Below are 21836 nucleotides of genomic sequence, written 5' to 3'. Positions count from 1 at the left end.
CAAAGTTCAAGCTCAGTTTAGACATGTTTTCTTAGTTCCCATGACAAAAGGTTTGAGGCTAGAATGAAGAGATAAGTTGAGACTCACTTGCCTTAAGTCTCTTTTAGGATTTGGGTTCCAATGATTTAGTGGTTCAGTGGTTGCCCTATTAATCAACACTATATAAGTGACTGTACTGAAACACTATGTTAGCAAGTTTATCCTGATGGCTAAACCCTACAAATTTGAGCGCAACAGTGATGAAACTTATGATAAGGAAACTAGCTAAAAAACTAAATCAAATATGGCCCATATCTTAGCTCAAACTTTTGTTTTGTTTTGTTGAGAGAGAGAGAGAGATTTTCGCTTCTAGTCACAAAAAGAATTAACCATTTATGTTTTTATTTTTAAAATATTTTGGGTATAATTTATTACTCTTACAATGTGGTCTTCTTTACTTCCTTTTTTTTCTTTGACTCTTTTTCTCCTTTTTTTTTTTTGGCTATAATTTTGGGTTTAATTTATTCCCCTTTTACAAAATTAACTTGTTTAATTTTTTTTTTAAACTAAAGAACTAACTAAATTGGTTAAAATTTGGAAAACTTCCTCAATTTGAGAGCCTTAAGTAGTTGCATAATTAGACTAAAGCAAGAGCCACCTTGGATATGGGCTAAGCTATTGAAAAGCCAAAGGTGAGGTGGGTTTTCTTGTCTTAAACCTCTTTTAAGATGAAGTGATTGCCCCCATTAATTAATTAACATTTCATTAGTGACTATAGTGAAACAGTATGTTAGTAGGTGTATCCCATGATGGCTAAAACCCTACTAATTTGATCACAATAGTGATTTAATTCCATCTCATCTTGTCACATGCTTTTGACTTGTCAATCTCTAAAGTTGCAGACCTTGTTTTCTTTCTTTTCCATTGTAGCTATAAATTTCGCATTTCAACCTGTTAGGTTCTAAGACCTTAGGGATTAATGTATTAGAACTTCAATTTGTATTGTGTTGGCAAACCATGATCAAAACATTTAGTCTAGGTTTATACTTGCTCAAAGTTTGGTTTAATGTAAGTTTGGAATCGAGTAGTTGCAGGAAATTACTGTTCTATTTCTGCACAGCTCGATCGATCGAAGAATAGACTCGATTGATCGAGAATCGTGTATTAGGAATTTTCTGCTGAATTTTAAGTTGGCCCAAACACAGTTCAAGCTCATTAAGGATTAGGGTTTCAGATCTACTTCTCCCACTATATAAAGGAAACCCTAAACACATTTTTAAAGGCTTCTAAGAGAGAGAAAAGTATGCCTCTTTTTGTTTTTAGGGTTTGTACCCAAAAGCTCTCTAGAGTCTTTGTTGTTCATATTGATGTTTGTGTGAATCTTTTGTGAGATCAGAGAGCTGCTTGCCTTTACACAAGCTTGGGATTATCAAGAAGGAGATTTCTTCGAGAGGAGAGCTTGATAATCGTTTAGTTGCTGGCATAAGAGCTTAAAGATACACAAGCGGTGGTGCTTGTACTTGCTGGAGAATCCAAGAAAGAAGGAGTTCGTGGTCTCGAAACTTGCACGTGGTCGTGTCAATAAGTTCTACTGGTGGGTAGCAATAGGATGTTAGTGGTCTAAGTCGCTATTGTACATTTCGATTCTTTTATAGTGGATTCAGGTTTACCTTGAGAATAGCTAGGTTAAATCCTCCCCAGGTTTTTTACAGGTTTGATTTTCCTAGGTCATCATATCTTTGTGTTTTTATATTCCGCACTTTACATTGATATGATTGTGTTAATCTAGATCTCGAATTTGGACTAAATAATAACTTGGCTTGTTAACTAGGTTAATCCAATTATGGTTTAAGGGGTCTAAACAAACTCTACACAACCATTTGTTATCAACCATGTCTCTATCTAGGAAAAGTCATTTTGGAAAGCTGTGATTAATTAGAGTTTTCAACCAATGTTTTAGTATCTTGACTAAATTCAACACTATACATTCCTTAAACCAACCAAAGCCATGTGTAGCTATAAGTTCTAGTTTCATCACACGGTAAAAAAAAAAAAAAAAATTAAAGTTGGATAACAGCTTGCTTCTTTACAATATCGAGGATACAGTTCAGTGATCGGTTCTCCATCAACTAACCATGGCACCGACTGGCTTGAAAAACTATCATGTTGCAGCTCCTTTTTTGGCATATTCCTGTTTGCTTTATTCCGAAGCAAAAATGCTGGCTGCTGAGGTAACTGCAGGCTAACAGAATAACTGTCAACCATGAGAACTACCGTTACCAATTTAGGTCAGTTGGCTGATTAGCTACAAGTTTTTTAGTGATGAGTCCCACAAAAAAACATACCCTTAATGTTTGTGCATCTGACTGTATTACTCTGTAATCTATATTTTGGAATAGTGGTAAAGTTAGTACTTTCAAGTTAGAGAGTGTAGTCATGTGGGTGACTCGTGAGTGGATCTGTGACAGTCTGTGTTGTTGGTTTTAGCCATTTACGTGTAATTTTGAATTATAATTAATAATGTTAAAAGGGGTTTAGTAGCTTGCAAGTATTTCAAAGTGATACTGGGATCCAATGCAATTGCACAGTACAATTCACCTAATCCTCTCACTACTTTTGTTTTTTTATTACTTTTTTACCTTTATTATTTTTTTTTTTACTTTTATTTTTTTTTATATATTTAGTGGTTGAAATTTAAAGCTGATTTTTGCCACTTTAAATCTCAATCATCCATACCAATTGCATCATGTACAATACTCTAAGTATTGCACATGATCTTAATCCTTCAAAGTTTAATAGATGTCTTTGTTTATGTTTTGTAATCTTGGCAGTACTTTAGCTTGCAACGTGGACAATTATTAGCCACACATGCATTGGATCATTCTCTTACTCTCTTTCACATACCATTTAAAGAAATTAAGTTAGAGCGTGGGTGAGTTTCATCTTTTAGTTTAGTTGAATATTTAATTAGATAATGAAATTGTTTTTCAAAAAAAACAAAAAAACAAAATTTACATAATGAAATAAAAGTGTAATGCAAATTATTGCATAATAAGAACAAATAAATTTATTTCAGAGTTAATAAATAATTGCATAATGTCACGCAAATAATTAATTATGTAGTTAAAAATTTAATTGTGTTCAATATCTGAATGCCAAAATTTGTCAATATTTCATATTTCAGAAAATGTTTGATATCCAACTTTCAAAAAATTCTCCAACAACATTTACATTTGAAAAAGTTGATTTTAGTTTTTCTAATGCTCCCCCCCCCCCCCCCCCTCCCCTTCCAATGAACATCCTGGCTCCGTCTCTGGATCCAATCCTATAAAAAATTCATTATGGGAAAAACAGTTACAAATTGTCTATTCACAAAACTTTTGCACATCTAAACTCTCTATTATAGCCTCTGCAACAGTCATATTTGCCTCCGAACCACAGTTGAATCTTTGAAATCTTCCTAACAGAATCTCCTCGACAAACAAAGCTTGTCTAAATGAACTAGAACCTTTAGCACTCCTAGGATCTTCTTGAAGATTTTCTATAATGAACTTGTTGGAAAAGATTAATGTGGTTTCAAAATAACCTTGCAATCACTCTATTTAGGACCACAAGATGTGGGTAGTATCCCAAATATTTCTGTTTAGCACGTGGAAGAAAGGGTCACAGATTTTCTGTTTATTGCTGGGAGACAACAACCTTTGTATTATCCTCTCGTTGAAAATTCATACACTAGGTGACCTATATAGGGAGGTTAAAAGGTCAACTTGAATTGAAAGGATCTAGTGTTGATTTCTTTCTTGAGTGAGTTAATTACGATGACTTTTTATGCGTGTTTGAGCTGAGGTTGATAAGAATTGAAGATAGGGTTTCAGGTATGTGTGGGATTGATAATAGTGAAGAAGTTTATGCGTGCGGAATGAATGGTTATTAAGAGAGCTGATTAGGGACTGCTTTGAGGGAATCAAGCCTCCAAGAAAAGAGAGAGAACCCAAATCGAGAGAGAAACACTAAGAGAGAAGCACAAAATTAGCACTTAGAATTGAGATTATATACATTGACTAACACTTTTTTTTTTTTTTGATAAAAGATAAAAATTCTAATTTAGTTTAATCTAAAAGTATTTGTATGTGAAACTTCCTCTTAGAGATTTGAAACCAAATCTTTGCCTCCTTACTTCACAAGAACCTTTTACTTGTAAAGTGATCATCATGCTAAGAATGTGCAGATATACTGACATGTGCTAAATGAGGCTCCCAATTGATCTTAACAAACCTAAATGTGTTAATTAATTCATGCATGTGCTAGAATTAACCAACTCGAACTAACCATGACAATTGAACGCAATTACATCCAACACTTGAATTAGCCCAAATCTAAGCTCTAGCCACCAATTCAGCTGCAAACACGTGTCAAGGAATCAACCAATACTAAACTCATAACAAAAAAACAAATATAACTTTCCTTTAGTTATTAGGACGAAAAAGATAGTTTATATTTGTTTACTATTATGCCATTTTTTTCATTAAAAAAAAAAAACTATTTGCTTTGTATAATATTACATATAAGGAGTAATATTTTCATTATTATATAAGGAAAAATTGTAAACAATCAATTTAGTAAAAGGGAATGACACCTTATAAAAGCAGAAGAATCACATATATATTATATTGTTTCATTTTCTCTTTCATTTATTTTATATAATAAGAAAAAAAAATTGACTTAAAGAATTATTTAATTGAATTTTGTCTAGTTTGAAAAAGTATGGAATGCATGTTTGGTATCTTTGAACATTTTTTATTGATATACGTTACGTTATTAATACTTTCACAACAAATTTTAAATGGAAAGTTGTTACTCATTTTAAATTGAATTAACCATTTAAATTACTTTTTTTTCTATTATTAAAAACCTAGCACCTAGAATTTTTTTTATAAAAATATACTCAACATAGCATTTCTCTTTTTTATTATAATAACTATAATAAAAAATTAATTAATTGTAACTTATAAATATACTGTACACATCAAATTGAGAAATATTAGAATTCTAATCCATACATAAAATTCAAAAAATAAAATTTTCAAATTTTAATATCAACTTAAATTTCCCTTGTTTCTAAAAATTAAAAAAAAAAAAAAAAAACTTAAATTAAAAAAAAGTGATCATAATTTATTTTTAATTAGATAAGTTCTGTACATTAAAAAAAAAAAAAAAAAGGTCAACTCAATACACTTTATTAATAATTTCTACATAATTTTTTTTCTCCGCATACTTTCACCTCACATACTTCCCTTTCTCTCTAATTTTCTTTTAACTATTTTCCTCACCGCATATACTTTCATCCCAACCCCACACCCACCTCCCTTACTTTTGTCTTTCTTCTCTGGCTCTCTTTACTCTTTCCCATGTCTTATTTTCCCACTTTTTTCTTACTTCGAGTTTGTTTGGAATTCGATTATTTTATTGAAACTAAAAACTTTTTAATGTATTGTAAATAAAAGTAAAAATTAGCTAAAATAGTATAGTGGGACCTGTGAATAATACCAAAATGTGCAGTAAGACCCATAAAAAGTAGAAAACTAAGTTAAATAGTAAAATAAATTGGCAAAATTAATCATACCAAACAAACACTTCATGTCTCATAAGTCAGAACTATCAATAGCATGAGCATTGGCAGCAACCGTGGGATTTGTTGAAAGCTTTACCTCATTGCACTTTGTTGCTGTAAAATGTTTTATCCAAAATATTTTCAGCATTTTACCACGTTTGTTTCATTTTAAATTTTGGTCAAACTTAAAACTGATTTTCGTTAAGCATAAAATCTTCTGTAAAATGTTGTAAAATATTTGGTGTTGAGGGAATCTATCCAAACAAACGTAGGGGTCATCAGGCCTTAAAATGTCAGTAAATAGCAAGACACTGTCCTACTATGTCAAACCACCAAGGCCATGGTAATACAATAAACTAGGCATGTTCTAAGCAATTCAAAATTGGAAGTACAACTTGGTCTTCTAAATATCTTTCTTATCTGTTAAATCACTTATGCGTATTAAATTGCAAACTTCTTACAGATCGTGTGATACAGAACATAGCAGGAAAATAGAGATAACAGAAGAACAAAAGAAACAACAGTACAAATCGTAGGCTTTACCACCTAGAATCTGCAAACCCTAGGCCTCACCACCTAGGGGCTTTTAACATCACCACCAAACACACAAAACAAAAATAGGAGACATTCTCAACTCATCATAAAATTCTTATTCAAAATCATCTCCATTCATCATTACAGGCGTACCAATTAAGTATGTTTTAGAGATTATACTAATATGCAAAACATCTAATCAAATCCCTTAAAACCCTCGATATTAAAATGAAATTCAAATTTTAAAAACGAAATTAATTTTAATTTCAAAAGTAAAATATTAGATAATTCTAATGCTCCCTGCATCATCGTGAAGTCTCAGAGCTTTAAACAACGGTCTTATGCAACTCAAAGTTCAAGCTTCCATGACTAATGAACAGACTAATTCAAGTGAAGCCCTTTATCGAGGGTATACTTCAGTAATGGATGCCTCATTGATAGACAATGGCATGTTTCGCTCTGTTCGGAAATATGCTGGATTTTGAGTAGATGGCAGAGTAATAGTGTAACTGTTTAGCATGAGAACTATTGAAGCCATTGTGGGCCTGTCAACTGGATTTTCTTGTACACATAACAAGCCAATTTGAAGACATCTAATCACTTCATTTCTCGAGTAAGAATCTCCCAAAGTGGGATCCAAAAATTCTAGTAGTGTTCTGTCATTCCAATGTTTCCAAGCCTACGCCAATTGGTAAGGTAATGTTAGAAAGTTACGTTCTTTACTCTCAATTGGATATGATGACATTTGCAAAAACATAAGATCTATTCATACTCACAAAGCTCAAAAGGTCTGCTGGACCATCTGATTGATAAAAAGAATTGTTTTTCCTGCCACTTAAAATCACTAAAATTAATATACCAAAGCTGTACACATCAGATTTCGCCGAGAATTGCCCATGTATAACATATTCTGGAGACATATAACCACTGCAAAACAACACATCAATACACATTAATATTGATAAAAAGAAAGTAATTAGACATGCTAATGCAATTATGTAAACAATGTTATGTGTGTAGTACGGCTTATAACATTACTCCATGAATATATGCAAGCTGTTGCAACAGAAGTTTGGAGTTACTACGCAAAATCTAAATTATTTGATTTTGTTTTTCCTCAACTTCTTTGCCTCATAAGTATATTATTTGTAGGATGATCAAATGAATTCAGAACTTACAATGTACCAACAACCCTACTAGTGTTTGCTTGCGTTTGGTCAACAGCAAAAATCTTTGCCATTCCAAAATCTGAAATCTTTGGATTCATGTTCTCATCTAATAAAACATTACTAGCTTTAAGATCACGGTGTATAATTTTAAGCCGTGAGTCTTCATGAAGATAAAGCATTCCTCGAGCAATTCCACCAATAATCTTGTAACGTTTTGACCAATCTAGTTTTCCATGCCTTTCAGGTTCTACACATTCATCAAAATTCCATATTCTAATTAGAATAATCGATTAAATTCACATACACATTCAACTAATTCAATTAACTTCAGAATTTTTTTTTTTTTTGAAAACCATATATAGAAAAGAAATTTAATCCTTTCATCTCCTGTATGTCACACAAGACCATGATGAATTTCTAAATAGCTAAGTAAACTGCAAGCTAGACCCTTATTGAATGGATTTGTTGAGGTTAAAACTTAATCTCGCATTTCCTAAGACAATAAAAATAAAAATATGATTGCAAGGAACAGACCGTATAGAAAGTAGTCAAGGCTTTTGTTGGGCACAAATTCGTAGACAAGTATCTTTTCTTCTCCTTCCAAACAAAATCCCAAAAGTCGTACAAGATTTCTGTGTTGAAGCTTGGCTACCAATACAACCTCATTTTTAAATTCTCCTGCACCTTGTCTAGAGCTTCGTGATAACCTCTTTACAGCTATCTCTTGTCCATTTGCAAGTATGCCCTGAAAATATACTTCAACTTAGAATTATTTACCTCTTTCTAATTCAATAATACAAAAGATTTAGCTTGCTCTGAATTAACTATACATAAATGAGTAGAATTATCAACGAAAAGTAACCAAATAATGAAAAACTGTCATGTACCTTGTAAACCTGACCAAATCCACCTTCACCTAGTTTGTTATCATCTGAGAACTTATTGGTGGCAGCTTTAATGGTTGCAAAATCAAATTGCAAGGACTCTACAATCGAAATTTCATTAGCAGCTGCAGAAGAAAACAGTAAACGTAAGTCACTACAAGTTTGACATTAGAGAATATAATTTATAAAATCCAACAGTTTATTCTTTACCATTTTCTTCCTGTATAGTTTTGCTTGCTTTCCTTCTTATAAGGAAGCAGTAGCCCATAAAGAATAACACCACTGAGACTATTATGGGAGCAACAATGGCAACAATTGTCAGTGATGAGATATGACTTTTTCCTGCATAAACAATATTCTGGTTCATTGGTAAGCTACACAATAGAATGGTTTATATTTATTTTTTTTGCTAAACAATAATATGATTTATATCTTTATAATTAGTGACGCTATTCAAATAATATTATAAATATTATTTTTTTGATTGAATACTAACCAGTTGACACTCTTGATTAAGAGCTACGAGAACAATAACTTATATTCTAAAATTGAAAATAGAAGGAAGCTGTAGCCAACGAATAAAGTAACCACAATTTGTAGCACACAGCAATGCTTTCTTCTTTGTTTGGTCGAATAGTATCTTCGATGTTTGCCATGATACAAACCCAAAATTTTCCCCTTTTAGCTTTGTATTTTTTGCTCAATTCAGTTAAATATGATGGCCGGTTCCCAACCATTATTTTGATATAGACATGGAATATTTGATTTTATAAGTAAGGGGAAAGAAAATATTAATGTTTTCTTCCTGCGTGCTTGGTAGGAGGATAGAAAATGAAAATTTTAGTTTAGACCCCTATGTGATCTAGGCAGCGGATTCAACAAGTTAGTGATTTATTACACAAATTATTTTATATTGAATCCAGTTCAACCACAATTACCAAGTACCAAATCGAATACAGCAAAAAAAATGGAAGCAGTAAAAGTAAGAACACATGATTTGGTATCGAAGTGTAAAACCAATAGAAAACCTCTTCAATGGAAAAACCACTCTAGGGTCCAATCCCATAAATATTTCATTATAGGAAAAAAAGTTACAAATAGTCTATTCACAAAACTTTTGCACATCTAAACTGTGTTATAGCCTCTGCAATAATCATGTTTGCCTCCCAACCACAGCACTGGCGGAGCCAGAGGGGGGCGAGGGGGGCACCTGCCCCCCATGACTCCTAATTTTTTTTTTTTTTTTTTGTATTAGTAGTCACATGGAGGAAAAAAAAATATTTCTACTCGTTGAAACTTGAAAGTGACCAAACCACCCATTTCACTATTTTTTTATTTTTATTTTATATCATTATTTACACAATTTTTACTATTTATGATACTTTTCACAGCATTTTATCTTTGAATGATGATAGAGATATTACAAATTTTATTACTTATGTCTTACAAATTGGCATGTTATCAATCACAAAAAATAATTTCAAACATTTATTCATTATATTTTAAGTAACACTAATCATATTTTTACTCCATCAGTTTGTAAATTTTTTAGTAGCTATGAATTGGTTGTTTTTGTTTATTTATTTTAATAATATGAAATATATTCATATTTGCTTACCATCGTTTATTTATTTTGTTATTATTGTTGATTAATGTTTTTTAGATAAATTTTACTTTTAATATCGTCTTTTAATTTTGCCCCCTTTAGACTAAAATCCTAGCTCTGCCACTGAACCACAGTAGAATCTTTGAAATCTTCCTAACAGAATCTCCTCCACAAACAAAGCTTGTCTAAATGAACTTGAACCTTTAGCACTCCTAGGATCTTCTTGAAGATTTTCTGTAATGAACTTGTTGGAAAAGATCTATGTGGTTTCAAAATAACCTCACATCACTCTCTTTAGGACCACAAGAGGTGGGTAGTATCCCAAATATTTCCGTTGAGCACATAGAAGAAAGGGGCACAGATTTTCTGTTTATTACTGTGAGGCAACAACCTCTGTATTATCCTCTCGTTGAAAATTCATCCACTAGGTGACCTATATAGGGAGGTTAAAAGATCAACTTGAATTGACAAGATCAAGTGTGGATTTCTTTCTTGAGTGAGTTAATTAGGATGACTTTCTATGCGTGTAAAAAAATTCAAGATAGGGTTTCAGGTTTGTGTGGGATTGATAATGGTGAAGAAGTTTATGCGTGCGGAATGAATGGGTATTAAAAGAGCTGATTAGGGACTGCTTTGAGGGAACCAAACCTCCAAGAAAAGAGAGAGAACCGAAATTGAGAGAGACATTAAGAGAGAAAAGGACAAAATACATTACTTGTTGAGCTTTAGCATTTAGAATTGAGATTATATACATTGACTAACATAATTTTTTTTTTTAATACAAGATACAAATTTTACTCTAACCTCATCTAAGAATAAAGCATGTGTGTATGAAGTTTCATCTTGAAGACTTGAAACCCGATCATTGCTCTCCACTCCACAAAGACTTTGTACTTATAGAGTGACCATTGTCCATCCTTGACATGATGGTCACTAACATGTGTTAAATGAGGCTCCCAATTGATCTTAACAAACGTAAATGTGTTAATTTATGCTAGAATTAACCAACTCTAACTAACCATGACAATTGAACGCAATTACATCCAACACTTGAATTAGACCTAATCTAAGCTCTAGCCACCAATTCAGCTGCAAACACATGTCAAGGAATCAACCAATACTAAACTCATAACAAAAAAAACAAATATAACTTTTCTTTAGTTATTAGGAGGACGAAAAAGATGGTTTATATTTGTTTACTATTATGCCATTTTGCGTAATATTACATATAAGGAGTAATATTTTCATTAATTATTATATAAGAAAAAATTGTAATCAATCAATTTTGTAAAAGGGAATGACAACATATAAAAGCAGAAGAATCACATATATTATATTGTTTCATTTTCTCTATTCATTTGTTTTATATAAAAAGAAAAAAAATTATTAAAAGAATTATTTAAAATTACACCATATTAATCATTTGAGAGATATAGGACAATATTGTAAATTTGTCTTTTATTTTTCTTAGCGACGGAAGTTTTAGTCTCTGTGCTCTCTCCGTTTCGGAGGGAAAATATTTTGTGGGGTTGTTAGGCTAGAAATAAAAAAAATAAGAAAATAAAAAAGTAGAAAAAATTTCACATGTGAGCATGTGAGTCAGTCATTTACTAAGTCAGTGCAATAGAAGTTACCAAAATATGAAGAGGGGTGTAGTAACTATTTTTGTCCACTATAAATAGAGATTAAAGGTATTATTAGGACACAACAAAAAAGATCTGACAAACTAGATTCACATACCCGGTCAACGGAAAGATAACTTCATGTTTGTAAATACATTTGCCTCACATGAATTGTCTAAAGATAGTTTTTGTTATTTAACTTAGGAGTTTGTGTGATTTGAATCTTTCTTATTTGTATTAACTTGAATTCTAAAATAAAATATCTACATATTGTGATAACATTGCTTGTTCCCTTATTTTTCTTTGTTGAATATTTTGTACTTTTGAAGTTCTATTAGTTTAGGCAGTGGCAGAGCCCACGAATCTGGTGTGAAGTTTTGTCTTACAAGTAGTTCTTTTCAAGATAGTTTGTATTCTCACAAACAGGGTCAAAGGATAAAATACTCCCCGCCCCTTTTTCTTTCTATTGAGTTTTCTTGTCTACCAAAGAAAGAGAAAATGTAATCACTACATTATTTCACTTCTCAGTTTTCAGCATCTCCGTTTTTCACCCAAAGCAAATGGACCCATTGTGTTCTCAATTTTGTTATTGGCTTCAGCCTAACCCACTACTCATAGTTAAAAGAAGAAGAATGAGAAGTGAAAAGAATATATATATATATATATATATATATATATATATATATAATGAGAAGTGAAGAATAAGATTGGACCGAGCTTGTGCTACTTTGAATGGAGGGAATTGTTCCCACAAGCAAAGGTTCGTCACCTCCAACTGCCTATTCAGACCATGACCCGATCTTGCTCTTAACCCAAGAGACCGGCCTAATTTCTAGAAGAAAGAAGATCCCAAGGCAGTTTAAGGAGAAGTGGTCCACCCATCCAGAATGTGAAAATATTATCTTGGAAGCTTGGAATAGAGAGACTAACTCAGGAAGCCCAATGTATAGTTTGTTCAATAAGATAAGACAATGTCTAAAGTCTTTAGTTGGGTGGAGTAGAACCCTTGGAAACTCAAAGTCTATGTTGGATGAGAAATATAAAGAGTTGGAGATGCTCACGGCTATGAATAATCTTGATAATCTTGTCCAGATACGAAAGGTGAGAGATGAAATTAATTCCATCTTATTCTAAGATGAGCTATTTTGGAGATAGCGATCTAGATCTATTTGGCTACCTGCGGGGATAAGAATACAAGATACTTTTATCAAAGGGCTAGCCAAAGGCATCAAAATAATCATATTGCAGGATTTGAGGATGATGATGAAAGATGTGCACTTCTGAAGATCGAGCATAAAGAGAGGGTGGCTAAGACATATTTCCAAAAACTTTTCTCCATTGCAAATCCAAATGTCATAGGGCCAGTTTTGGATTTGGTGGAGAGGGTAGTTACACCAGATATGAATAACACACTCCTCCAACATTATACTCCGAATGAGGTATAGCGAGCACTATTTCAAATACGTCCATCAAAATCTCCAAGGCAAATGGTATGTTACCTTTCTTTTTCCAAAAATATTGGCATATAGTTGGTGATGATGTTACTAAAACGGTTTTATCTGTTCTAACTTCTGGCCATTTTTTGCATAAGATGAATCATACTCATATTGTCCTTATACCCAAGATGAATGATCCAAAATATGTCTCTGACTATTGTACGTGCAAGTTAGATTATCAAACTGTATAAGAGAGTGGGTGATAGATCTAACAGTACATTTAAGTGAAAAAGCCTAAAAACACTAAAAATGAAAGTTTTAACACTTTAATGTCAAGTGAAAAAAGAAAGAATAACATGAAAAGTAAAGAAGACATGGGAAATGCAAGGAAAACCCTTTGGATGGGATGAAAAACCACGGGTGACCAAGGGGAATCTCCTTTACTCTTTTATGTTTTCTATTATGTAAAGAAAATGAAAGTCTTTGTACAATGGTGATGTTCTTTCCAAAAGAAGGTCTTTTCTCTCTACCTCACTTTCCTACCTAAACTTTCTCACTTTTCTCTTGGTTTCTCTAGGTTCTTGCCATAATGGTTCAGCAACATGTTCCTTTTATAGTACAAGAAATGTTGCCAGATACATAAGGACAGGTTTCAAATCGTGATTCTTCCATTTGAATCTTAATACAACTATTGTACTATGCAACAGCTAGAGGAGAGAGAAAGCACGCTAATGTCAGGGTAGTGGAACTAAGGGCGGCTCTGCTACTCCGTTGGGAGCAAGCCTTGGACAAAGAAAGGGACATCAGGGATGCTAAAAGTGACACACGTGTCTCCAATAGTGGTCCAACACAAACTCAGCCAATAAAGAATATTCTATAGCATCTGACCAAAGGAGATCGCGATCTCCCTTTTATGCAAGTGTTGGGTGTCCATGTCAAGTGCAAATCTCACTATTTCCCAAGATGGTCATGCCATTGGCACAGACTAAAGATCTTATCCTTCAGCTAGCGCTCCTTTTCCTTTACTCACAGCTGCTCCACGTGTACGGTCTAGATCCAGCAACACTAGCACTTTCACGTGCCTTGGCTGGTGTAATGTACATTAGCCCCCTAACTGTCAATGGCGTTAATGATCAAAGCCTTTGACAGTCACATCGTATCAGACTTCAATGCTCGTGTAATCATGCCTTGTGATGTTTGTGATGTTCAAAGTCAGGACACGTGGCATTAGTGGGTGTTTTTAGCCATTTTGGTGTCACTTCGTTTCCCGCACTTTGCAGACAGACATTACTCTTCATAAATGTCATGTCTCTTTACTTGAATCTGGTTATGATTTAAAAAGGAAAAGATTTGCCTTTATTCTTCATTCTTTTTGCATTCTTGAATTTCCTTCTTCTTCTCAGAGAAAAACCCTCCATTGTCAACAAAATGGCCAACCTTTCATCTGCAAGCTCCAACACTCCCATGGGCAGTTCAAGTTCTTCTAGTGGTGACTTGGGTTCTCTGAGCATTGGCAATGCACCACCAACTAGCCCGAACTTCATTCCCCCATTTCCTTCCCTAACCTTTCAAATCTTTCCCCTTCCCCCTTAAGTCTTCTTTCCTTAAGAGGTTCAACCGTGGGAAAGCAGTGAAGAAGAAGAAGAGGAGAACTCAAAGGAGCTTCGGTTGAAGGCCAAAGAAGACGCTGAGGATAAGGCTTATGACACCTTCATGGGGGAATCCTCAAGGCATAGGAGAAGGCACAGAGCTTTCCAAACAAGCTTTGACTCCAACACAACAGCTTCCAGCGATTCTAACTCTGACTCAAAGGAGTTAGATTCTTCTGATGGCTTGGACTCTAGAGATGGAGAGGGTGAAAAGGAGGATGAAGAGAATGAGGAAAAGGAGGAGAACTTGGCACCGAACTACCCCCAATAAGACTCTAATTCAGGAAGAGATTCGGATGCCTACAAGCTTCGTTCCCTTTAGGTTGTTCGCCTTCAACTTACAATCTTTTTATTTTTATTTTTATACGAAGGTCATGTTATTGGCCTTAGGTTGTAGGTTTTTGTTTTGTAGTTGTAATATATATATATATATATATATATATATATATACACACTATATAATTTGCTCAAAAATATTAATGTGTATTTATATGTTCTTTTATTATTGTACTTCTGCACAAAGGAACAACATACAAACATGTTAGTTAATCAAAACACAAGACAAAGTGTAGGATTAAACATGTTGATGAGGGTCACACCTTTTCACCCTTTCTGCAAAGGTGGTTTTCTTTGGTTTTTTTTTGCTAACTAACTCTGTTAGAGATTCTGGCTTTTCCCTCTGTTGAGACGTGTCAATTATTTTGAAAAGATGTCTCACTTTTGAATGGCTTTTTTTAGAGGGAAAAGAGTAAAATGAAAAAAGTATAAAAGGAAAAAGAAACTGCCTTCTTCTCCCCATATTTCTCTTCTTCTTTTCCGAACCCAAATCTCAAAAACCTTTACAAGCATGAAAACCATGGGTGTCAAACATAGCCTGAGATCTAGTTCTTCAAAGATCACTGAACTCCAACCCCTAAGATGAATAGGCCACTACTAGGGGGAGGAGAGAATCCTTCCATAAAGGAGCAATGGATCATCCCTTCCTTTTTCGAAGACTACCTGTTCGATAAAAGTTTTGATTGAGAGTCTATTTCTTGTTCTACGGATCCTCCTTACACAACATGCGGAGAGCTTGACAATCTTTTGACTATGGATTTAGAATTGAAGCACATTCATTGGCTTGGCACTTGCAGAGGAGATTTTTCTCCCACCACGATGTAGCTTTCAAATCTCACACCTATGCTTTCCAAAGGCTGAAGGAGCTAGTGTCGAAAGGTGCTGACGCATCCTCCCTTCATAGATATCCTACAAACGGTACATCTTGTGCACACTGTCTTGGTGTTCTCTAGCCTGGACATTAGCAAAGATAGTGAAAGCCTTCTCTCCCTCTTGTACCGATGGAATTCGACCACCCATACCTTCTTTACAGGGTGTCAAGAAGTCTCCCCTTCTCTAGAAGATGTTTATGAGATACTGAGACTTCCCCTTTATAGGGATGGGGCAGTAGACAACATTTTCTTGTGCCCTGATGAGGCCAAAGCTGTGAAGTTCCTTAAAGACGCAGTAAAGAAAACTTTGAAGAAGCCAGTCTTGAAGGCAGCAATGAAAGGGAAAGCCCCTAGTAAGGAAGTGCCAGAAGATACTAGTGTGGGTGGTGACAAAGGTTCTAGGGCCAACTTTTGGGGATGGATTAGATTTTTCTAGAGGGAGTATGTTGTTGACATGGATGAAGAAGCCAACTCAGACTCTTTCAAAAGGGGCACAGACTTCGTCGTGGGAGAAGGTAACTCTAACTCTTATGAACTTGAAGCCTTTATTGCTTTCTTGCTATCTCGCCACCACAAGCTCAATCAATAAGGGGTGTTCTATAGCATCTGACTAGAGGAGGTCGTTATCTCCTTTTTGTGCAAGTGATAGGTGTCCATATCAGTTGCAAATCTCACCCTTCCCCAAGATGGTCACACTATTGGCACGGACTAAAGATCCCCTCCTTTAGCTAGCGTTCTTTTTCCTTTGCCCATAGTTGCTCCACATGTATGGTCTGGATCCAGCCACGCCAACACTCTCATGTGCCATGTGCCTTGGCTGGTGTAATGTACAACTATAGACCAATTAGTATTTCTAATGTGTCTCTATTTCTAAGGTTTTAGCAAATCAACTAAAACTCAACTTGCCTAATGTCATATCTAATTCACAGAATGCTTTTGTTCCTCATCGTCTAATTACTGATAATACTAATGTTGCTTTTAAGGTTTTACACAAGATAAGGAACAAAAGGACAAGAAGGAAAGGGTAGATGACTGTCAAACTTGATATCAACAAGGCTTATGATCGTATAGAATAGGAGTTTCTAAGGTAGATTATGCTTAAATTAGGCATTGTTGATGGTGGATCCAACTAGCCATGAAAACAGTGTGTACTACTTCATACTTTGTGCTTATTAATGGTGAACCTAAAGGGTTTATCAATACATCGTGTGGGATAAAGCAAGGGGATCCATTATCTCCATAACTTTTCCTCCTTTGTGCAGATGGCCTTTAATCTTTGCTTAGAAAAGCGGTGGAATCACAACACTTACATGGTATCTTGTCATGCACAAATGGAGTTTGTATTTCTCACATTCTATTTGCCGATGATAGCTTTATTTTCGATCAAGCTACTGTGGTGGAATGTTAGCACCTTCTTCAACTATTGGGTTGTTATGAGGCGGCTTCAGGTCAAGCAATAAATAGACAAAAAATGTCCATTTTCTTTAGTCAAACATAAGATTAGAGGTCAAAGCAAATATCCAGACATTGATGGGGTTGAGAGTTATAAAGAATTGTGAGAAATACCTTGGCCTCCCAATGGTGGGTGGAAAATCAAAGGAGTATAACTTTAAAGACTAGCAAGAGAAAATTACCAAGCCACTCCATGGAAAGAAAAATTCATCTCTGAAGCAGGAAGAGAGATCCTTATCAAAAAAGTTGCTCAAGCCATTCCTACTTACTTTATGGGTATTTTTCGAATCCCAAAGGCTTTATATGATACAATTAATTCTACTTTGGCTAATATTGGTGGGGGCAGAGAAAGGACGAGAAAAAAATCCACTGGATTAATTGGAAGAAATTATGTACCTCAAAGAGGAGTGGTGGGATGGGTTTTTGGGATATCTAAGATTTTAATTTAGCACTACTAGCTAAACAATCATAGAGGTTGATTCACAATACACACTCTTTATTCTATAAGGTCTACAAATCGAGGTATTTCCGAAATCGCTCTTTCATGGATGCAGGGCTTGGTAATAACCCATCGTATGTGTGGAGAAGTCTGATGGTAGCAAGAGATGTCATCATTGAAGGGCCAGTGTCGAGGGTGGGGGGTGGTTGGTATATTGAAGTATCAACCCAATAAGTGGCTGCCTCTTAAACCTGTTTTCTTGGGGGAGAATCGGCCTAGCCTACATGTGAGTGATTTGATTGATGCTACTACAATGCAGTGGGATAGAGAAAATGTTTTTGACCTCTTTGCTCATTAGATTAGAATGGAAATATTGGCAATTCCACTGTACATCCAAGACTAGTTCATGAGACACTCTAGTGTGGAAGGAAAATTCTACAAACATTTTTACAGTAAAGACTACATACCAGGTGACTTTACGCTTAAAGGAGAGGTCCCAGATCGAGCACTTAAGAGCAAACTCTAATTGGGCCATTTGGAAAAAGATTTAGGCACTAAATGTTCCACCCAAGGTTCGTATGTTTGTGTGGCGTGCTTGCTCCAATATCTGTGAGTGAGAAAAAATTTGGCATCGGAGGAAGGTTATGGTTGACCCGTGGTGTGAGATTTGTTGTAAAAAACCAGAGTCCATTGGCCATCTTCTATGGGAATGTCCTTTAGCAAGAAACGTGCGGGCGCTTTGCCAAGGTAAATTCACAAATGTCTCCATGATGTTAGGGAGTTTTTTGCACTACTCCGGACGCTTGTTGATTGGATTCCATAGTTAGAGTTGGAAAGATGGGCAACGATATCATGGGCATTATGGAATGCTAGAAATAAATATAACTTTGAAAGGTTCAGCAACATCCTAAAGTAATTCTGGCAGAGTATCAGAGGTTGATGGTAGCATTGAAAAATTCTTAAGGCCCGTTTGGTTTGTAATTTATCATCACTCAATTTTTATCACATATCACTCATCACTTAAAATACCCCAATTTTCCAAACCCCCTGTTTGGCACCTTAACTCAGACCCAGTTTTCAACTTCAAAAACAGACCCATTTTTAAAACTTAAGTAAAAAGTTGCGACTGGGTTTCACCAAAAAAAAAAAATCAGTTCGTTTGTCAAACATTGCGGCTGAGTATGTGGGTTTAATTACAAAAATGTCATCATAACTCTATTTCCATAACTTGAAAATACCTAAAATGTGTTTTTAGTTTTCATAACTCATCAATCAAAAATCAGATCATTGAGTGATGGAAACAAGGGTTGAAAAGCAAGCCAAAAAAAAAAACTGTGGGACCCATGTGTTTTGAGAACTCAATTGTGGAAACTGAGTGATATGATCCAAAAACATCCTCATCCAAGCATGCTCTTTGTCTCTATTTTGAAAACTCTGTAGTCGTGGTGATGTTTTTCTGTTTCTTTGGTATTTGTTTTTCCTTCGTGTGGCCTTCTTTCCCTGGTGCAGTTGTTTAGCCTAAGTGCTGTACTGTTTCTTATACTTATTGAAGTAGTAAAATATCTATCTTTCATCTAATAATAATAATAATAATAATAATAATGGCTCCATATACAAATAATTATTCACCACTTACATATTATGAGCTCACGTATCAAGAAGGAAGCCTAGGAGCGCAACTAATTCTATAACTTTCTTCATAACTTTTAAAATAATGTATAGGAAACAAATAAAAATGATATTAATAAGAGAAATTCTTCTTTTACTTTGTAGGGATAAATGTAAATTTACATTGTAATTACAATGTAAACATATAAATGTCCTATCAATAATTGCTCTTTATACAAATGATCATTCACTAGAATCACTCACATATTAGATATTACAGACTCACATTTAGTGTGATGATCACTCTACAAATATAAGTACTTGTAAAGTATGAATTGAAAAAAGGTTGAGGTTCAACTCTCTTAAAAAGAGTTTCTTACACATACATTTAAATTAGGTTAGTATAAAATTATATATATATATATATATATATATATATATATATATTAAATGCTCACATATTACTGCTTATTGTGAAAAGAACATATTATACCCATTTCGTCTATTTTTACCAGGTCTTTTTTTCTTTTTTTTGGAAAATTTCATTATTATATTCTAAGATTTGGGTCTATGTTAATTACGTTAAAACTTTTCAAAACTGACCAATTTAATTTCTAAAATCAACCTAATTCCTAAGAAAACTGAGAAAAAATTATTAATTGGCATAATAATGTTTATATACTAAGTTAGCTCTAAGTACAAAATAAATCAATTTTAAAAAATTTTGGATCCGTTGGCTCAAAACTCATATATATCAAAGGAATTAAAATTTTTTTTTTTTTTTTTTGAAAGTGAATACCAGGTCTATAAGTACACATTACTCATCATGACTTTCATTTCTGCGACTTGCCAGTGATTGTATTTGCACCTAATTTTTCAATCTTTTGAAACGAACAATAAATATATAAGTTAAGGCAGTCAAAGGGTAAAATATTTGATGAAACTGAAAAGTGCGAACGAAACCACGACATGACGACAACAACTTTTGATCTACTGAAGTGAAATTAAAAAATTTTAAAAAGAAAAAGAAAAAGGAAACTTTACCTTTCGGTGTTGGAGGCGGGGGAACAGGCATTGGCGGCAGAGCCGATGTGTTACCCGTGAGATAAAACGGGTGAATTTCAAACCTAGCAATACAACTGGGAAACAAAACTCTTCCCCCTTTATTTCCACTCGGCAGCTTCTGAATTGCTAACCGAAGACAGCTGGTGCAATCGTAACCCGACAGGTCCGGCGTGCACTGGGCAAGTGTGTACACATTTTGCAGCGCCGTGAAATTCGCTTGGTTCGTCCCAAACTTCTTTGCCCCGGTACTCAGATTTATAATCCCACTTGCCAAACGGCTCATTGTTGCTCTCACTAGCTGATCAAACCGGGTTTGGTCCGAAATATTTTGTGGGTTAGACAAGATTCTGTAAGGGTCAGTGACCATGCTGCCAAAGAAATACTTGTCAGAGTAGTGCAATATGCATTCGTCGTACCAACCCACGGCTACTCTTTCCGTGGGACAGCGCTGGACTATGTCTTTTGTTGCGTTGGCGATGCAGCTTAGGCAGGTGTTGGCGGGGAGGTCGCCACGACAGAGGAAGAGGCCGTAGACTGTGTCGACGGAGTTCCCGGCAGTGGCGTTGTAGAATTCAATGTTGCGTGTGGCGTTGGATGAGAGGTATGTAAGGAGGTTATTGAGATTGGATTGGTAGGTACTGTTGGTGGTGAAAGTGGTGGTGTTTGGACATTTATGATGGACGTAAGTTCCAGCGGCCTCAGTTCTGGTATGGCTGAGGAAGCTGATCAGAAAGTAAAGGACCAAAAGGGTCATGCACAGGTTGAATCTGCAAGGTTGAGGCAAACCCATTATCACGATCAACTCAACCTCTTGTGCTTTCTGCAACGTTCTACAATGTTTTCTATAGTAAGAAACATTTACACAAGGGGGTGATGGAACATTTAACAATAGCTAGTCAACAAAATAATAAGTCAAGCCATGCACCTTGATCTTTTTATTAATTTTACCCAGGTTCAATCTCTGACGTGTTAAAAAAAAATCCACCAGCCAACGATTCACTAAGACAGATGTTTAGTTGTTTGATATTTAGTGTACATTTGGCATAATTAATTTTGCCAACTTATTTTACTATACAGTTTATTTTTGCTACTATTTATGAGTCTCATTGTACTATTTTAACTAACTTTTACCTTTATCTACAATACTTTCAGCAAAAAAATTTCAATTTTAATAAAATAAAAGGATCCAAAACAAACCCTTGGTGTTTTAAAAAAAAAAAAAAAAAAACTGTACTCTCCAATTTGTACCTACCAATATCCAGAGTCTTAGGAGCTATTTGGTACTAGATTTTAAATAACAATTTTCAGTGTTTAAACACAAACAAATATTTTCACAAAACTTTTTAACTCACATATATTTCCATAATACTTAAACAACGATACTAGAAATCTCTAACCAAACATCCTTTAATTCCTACCAAAACTAATATAGCTTAATGTTAGGCCCAACAACCCACTTCCCAAGGTTCAAGCCCATTTTAGGCATATTTTCTAAGTTCTGGTGACAAAAGATTTGAGGCTAGAATGAAGAGATAAGGTGAGACTCACTTGCCTCAAGTCTTTTTTGGGTTTTA

The 21836-nt window shown here is 34.5% G+C and overlaps 1 protein-coding gene across 6 annotated transcripts; it reads right to left on the bottom strand.

The window, feature by feature from the left end:
• Positions 1-1955: 1955 nt before the first annotated feature.
• LOC142634478 (cysteine-rich receptor-like protein kinase 10) lies at positions 1956-21052 on the bottom strand. Of its 6 annotated transcripts, XM_075808772.1 has the most exons (9): positions 20280-21052; positions 9352-9387; positions 8388-8512; positions 8181-8302; positions 7828-8038; positions 7303-7540; positions 6901-7051; positions 6635-6803; positions 1956-2249 (listed from the first exon to the last, which is right to left on the bottom strand). In XM_075808772.1, the coding sequence occupies exons 1-9, from the start codon at positions 21050-21052 to the stop codon at positions 2014-2016; spliced, it is 2061 nt and encodes a 686-aa protein (XP_075664887.1). In that variant the 3' UTR covers positions 1956-2013. The 6 variants fall into 6 exon arrangements, with proteins under 6 accessions (XP_075664887.1, XP_075664882.1, XP_075664886.1 ...); XM_075808767.1 differs by lacking the exon at positions 9352-9387 and having other exon boundaries at positions 8388-8535; positions 20237-21052; XM_075808771.1 differs by lacking the exon at positions 9352-9387 and having other exon boundaries at positions 1956-2170; positions 6583-6803; positions 8388-8519; positions 20242-21052.
• Positions 21053-21836: the final 784 nt, after the last annotated feature.

This window comes from Castanea sativa, chromosome 5 (genome assembly GCF_040712315.1).
Source record: "Castanea sativa cultivar Marrone di Chiusa Pesio chromosome 5, ASM4071231v1".
NCBI classification, from domain to species: domain Eukaryota; kingdom Viridiplantae; phylum Streptophyta; class Magnoliopsida; order Fagales; family Fagaceae; genus Castanea; species Castanea sativa.
Note: the sequence above shows the minus strand (reverse complement) of the source record. Positions and strands in the feature narration are given on the sequence as shown.

What these genes read in the sequence shown, in the direction of transcription:
- LOC142634478 (XM_075808767.1), bottom strand. Translation starts at nt 21,052, where the DNA reads ATGGGTTTGCCTCAACCTTGCAGATTCAACCTGTGCATGACCCTTTTG. An exon ending in CTCCAACACCGAAAGGTAAA is followed by an intron (nt 8,536 to 20,236) that starts GTTTCCTTTTTC and finishes CCAATGAACCAG; the next exon opens with AATATTGTTTATGCAGGAAA. An exon ending in CAGCAGACCTTTTGAGCTTT is followed by an intron (nt 6,804 to 6,900) that starts GTGAGTATGAAT and finishes CAATTGGCGTAG; the next exon opens with GCTTGGAAACATTGGAATGA.